Genomic DNA, 1,424 nt, shown 5'->3' with positions numbered 1-1,424 from the left:
GCTAAGAGTGCGTATCAGCTACGGCTAAGCACGGTGTCCTCGGTTTTGGGCGAGCTCTTGTTGCGCGGCTTGAAGCAGCCCAGCTCCCGACCCCGATCCGAGTCAATACCTTGGCACCAAGCTGGACAGATAGCAATATACTCCCGTCTTTGAAGAGCTTGCTAAATGAGATAAACGTTGAGGTGCAGCCTGCCTCGGTGGTAGCTCGCTGCGCTGCTTACCTCATGGCTGACACCTCAAGGAACGGGCAGCTTATCCATGTGCAGCGTGGTAAATATGCCGAGGTGGATGAAGCCCTTTTGCTTCCAATGTATCGACGAATCAATGGTGACTCCCTCAGCGAGGATGACGTTCTTGGGCGCTTGGAAGAGGCTGAAACGTACGGTATGGTGCGAGTACAGCCTCAGTGTGTTGGATTTGTACCGTCTAAATTTTAGGCCTAGCTTGGCTGTTGAAACAACTGCTGCTGAACGCGAGGGTACAGTATCAAGCCACTGGCATTAGACGGGCCTGTCGCGTATAGGGTAAATTACTTATTTCATTAGCGCAGAAATACGGAATCGGTACCAGTTGGCGAAATTACTTGACGGAAAACCAACTTTATTAACTTATCTACTATGAAATTATCGCAAGTCATTCTGAAACCTTTTCAGACGCATTTACGGCAGTTCTCCTTTTCCTCTCCGTCGCTTCTTATATCAATAGTATAGCCACAAAATTGAAGAGGCCGGGAGAAATAGTGGGTCAAGGTCGAGATTGCCACGCTGTCCCATCACAAAATTCTAAAGCAATAAAAGTCCAACCACAATTTTCCCCCGCGGCTGCACAGGCGATATATCACACCGCACAGCAGCAGTGGTTCATATTAGAATAAACCGATCGACATACATAAATGAACTTCATGCGGAATGGCTATGTCACGCAGCGCTAGCGACTTCTCCATTTTCCCCAATCCACAAATCCTCGTCTTGCTCTGCATCATCTTGCCAAAAGGGCTTACAAAATCCGCAATAACATTTACCGTCATCGTCGCTTATTGACCCATCGTCGTCTTGAGCTTCCGGCATTACAAAGGCCTGCTTGAAGAACGGTGATCTAAGATCATTGAAACAGTCTTGCTCTCCATATAGGATAAAATCTCGATAGCTTGCGAGCAGAGAGGTACTGTCGGCAGGGGGAAGCTCATAGAGGTCTGTTTGTTTGTTTGTCTCCTTTTCTTCCATCAAGAGACATGCGTCCTCGAACAAGTCGCCAACATCAGGGGTATTTGGATCGCTCCAGGATGCAAGGGGAAGCCATTCCGCAGGATTGGGGGGGAGTGAGGAGGGGTCATGTGGCTGCGGAGCTGATGCCGGCCTATTTATTTCCTCGGAAACCACGTAGCCCATACTGTCCCGTGTTGAACGGCCGGAGCTTGCGGCTGG

General features: G+C 49.4%; 2 protein-coding genes across 2 annotated transcripts; one reads left to right on the top strand and one right to left on the bottom strand.

The window, feature by feature from the left end:
• Nucleotides 1–224: 224 nt before the first annotated feature.
• FOIG_16930 (uncharacterized protein) lies at nucleotides 225–437 on the top strand (the record flags this gene model as incomplete). The annotated part of the gene is made up of 1 exon (XM_031218410.1): nucleotides 225–437. The coding sequence occupies one exon, from the start codon at nucleotides 225–227 to the stop codon at nucleotides 435–437; it is 213 nt and encodes a 70-aa protein (XP_031051877.1).
• A 480-nt stretch (nucleotides 438–917) lies between these two features.
• On the bottom strand, nucleotides 918–1,388 carry FOIG_16929 (uncharacterized protein; the record flags this gene model as incomplete). The annotated part of the gene is made up of 1 exon (XM_031218409.1): nucleotides 918–1,388. One exon carries the CDS (start codon nucleotides 1,386–1,388, stop codon nucleotides 918–920), a length of 471 nt encoding a protein of 156 aa, XP_031051876.1.
• Nucleotides 1,389–1,424: the final 36 nt, after the last annotated feature.

Source organism: Fusarium odoratissimum (genome assembly GCF_000260195.1).
Source record: "Fusarium odoratissimum NRRL 54006 unplaced genomic scaffold supercont1.336, whole genome shotgun sequence".
Taxonomy (NCBI): domain Eukaryota; kingdom Fungi; phylum Ascomycota; class Sordariomycetes; order Hypocreales; family Nectriaceae; genus Fusarium; species Fusarium odoratissimum.
This window is presented reverse-complemented; position numbering and strand designations above follow the sequence as displayed.